Source organism: Oncorhynchus mykiss, chromosome 10 (assembly GCF_057628025.1).
Source record: "Oncorhynchus mykiss isolate SJ-2025 chromosome 10, ASM5762802v1, whole genome shotgun sequence".
NCBI lineage: Eukaryota > Metazoa > Chordata > Actinopteri > Salmoniformes > Salmonidae > Oncorhynchus > Oncorhynchus mykiss.
In genome coordinates this window covers 80,439,342-80,441,230 of record NC_143031.1, presented here as the reverse complement: position 1 = coordinate 80,441,230, position 1,889 = coordinate 80,439,342, and the positions used below count along the sequence as shown (strand labels likewise).

Genomic DNA, 1,889 nt, shown 5'->3' with positions numbered 1-1,889 from the left:
TTTCTCCATAAACTGCCGCCATCATAGAGAATAGGGGAAGTGCGTTCAACCGGCCACAACCACAGAACAGATGTAACCATGCCAACCCAGGACCGCCACACTCAGCTTCTTCACCTGTGGAATCAGAGGGGTGGGGGGGGTAAAAACGAATTGATTGGCTGCCCTCCCAGGCCCACCTATTACTGCAGCCCTGCCGTTGAGTGACATCCATAGATTAGGGCCTAATGAATTTCCATTGGCTGATTTCCAAATATGAACTAACAATTTTTGCATTTCTATTTTTCGTTCAGTATAAAGTGATATCCTAGAACGCTTACAGCTATTAGATTTCCTTGGTTCTAATGTAGCGGCAAAGTTTTGGCAACGTCACATTTTCAATTATAATGCAAGCTTTTTCTTAGGGACCTTGCTAATGATAACCCAATATTAACTACATCCATTTCTCCCTCTCACACCGTGCATGTGGTCTAAGACAGACGTCATGCAAGGCTGGCCATCCTATTGCAAGGTTATATTGTAAATCCCCAAGGGGGGGGGGGGGGGGGGTTGTTCAGTACAGTGAATAAAAGGTTGAATTAAAACAACGTCATTCTTAACTGGATCCGTGTTCCCTTGTCAGGGAGGGACTGTAACCTGAGAAACAAAGCCTGTCTCTTAGTTAGTGTATATCGTAATGTCACTTAGACAGCAATTATATAAGGGTCAAATGGAACACTACACTAATCCATGGAGGGAAATAGACAAATCAGATGAATACCGCAGTCACACAGGCTGGCTAAATAAATATTGTAAGAACAATTAGCAAGAGACCTGATTAGTAAATAGACCAATTGGTTTACACAGACTGCCTGTGTAAACAGCCTAGTAGAAATCCCTTAATATGAAAACAAGGTCAGTCAAGATCAATTGAACAAATGCCAGCAACACATTGATTAGTCTTCATGGCTTTTATTGAGTCAGTGACTTAGGCAGCCATGAGGATCCATTCCAGAATGTAGAGTTCAGGTTTGAGAAACCGTCCCTCTGGGATGTAGCTTGTGAGTAATGACAGCAGCCATTTTAGGATTCCACCTGCTTCTCCTGGTCAATGACTGTAGGTGAGAAGAACAGCTTTAAACGGAGAGCAATAGAGAATTGTGACATCGATGCTAACGTGACAAAGTTATCCACCGAAATTCAAGTTGGCGTACCCATCAGAGTGCCTTAATTCAAGGTCTAGTAGTTCTAGTTGCCATCAGGTTTCATAATAAAACCAGTGGCTACTAAGGCATTGTATTTACCCTCTTTGGTAGGTAGAGTGTTCTTTTCCTCAGTCTCAGTCTTCTTCAGTTTAGTCATGTCAAACTGAGCGATCTCACTCACATCTGGTTTGTCTGCCATTGTTGATTTGGGTTCTAATGAAACAGATGGTGTTACATAAACAGACAATGACATGCCAAAATGATAAAGTTCCCAGACTTGATGTTGAGTAATACTACTAGGCAAACATTTTACTGAAGTTATTCACCTGCTGACAGTCTAAAACATAAGCTATTGAAGCACAGGCCTACCTTAAACCTCCACAGGTACTGCACCACACAAAATGGTTTGTAAATAAGGAAGGAATGAACGCCTTCATTTCCGGAATCTATTTATGAGAATGGAAAGGAACGCTGATTACTAACAGGAGGGGCCTTCTAATTTTCTAAGTGGTGGCACCTGTTCATTCACCTGTTTAACATCCAATTAGCATAATTACGTAATACTGTGGAACCCTGAATGAAGTGAGCACCCAACTGTAGGATTTTGAATTAACAGAACAAACTGTTCTGTCACCTGTAATTTATTGTAAAAACCATGGCACATTTTTCTCAAGCTCATTTGATCGACGATTCGGGTTTGTTTACATC

General features: G+C 41.5%; 1 protein-coding gene across 2 annotated transcripts; it reads right to left on the bottom strand.

Annotated features, from left to right (window-relative positions):
- Positions 1-932: 932 nt before the first annotated feature.
- On the bottom strand, positions 933-1,610 carry LOC110497256 (thymosin beta-b). Of its 2 annotated transcripts, none has more exons than XM_090188067.1 (3): positions 1,551-1,610; positions 1,281-1,394; positions 933-1,091 (listed from the first exon to the last, which is right to left on the bottom strand). In XM_090188067.1, exons 2-3 carry the CDS (start codon positions 1,378-1,380, stop codon positions 1,060-1,062), a joined length of 132 nt encoding a protein of 43 aa, XP_090044193.1. In that variant the 5' UTR covers positions 1,381-1,394; positions 1,551-1,610; the 3' UTR covers positions 933-1,059. The 2 variants fall into 2 exon arrangements, with proteins under 2 accessions (XP_090044193.1, XP_090044194.1); XM_090188068.1 differs by having other exon boundaries at positions 1,508-1,581.
- Positions 1,611-1,889: the final 279 nt, after the last annotated feature.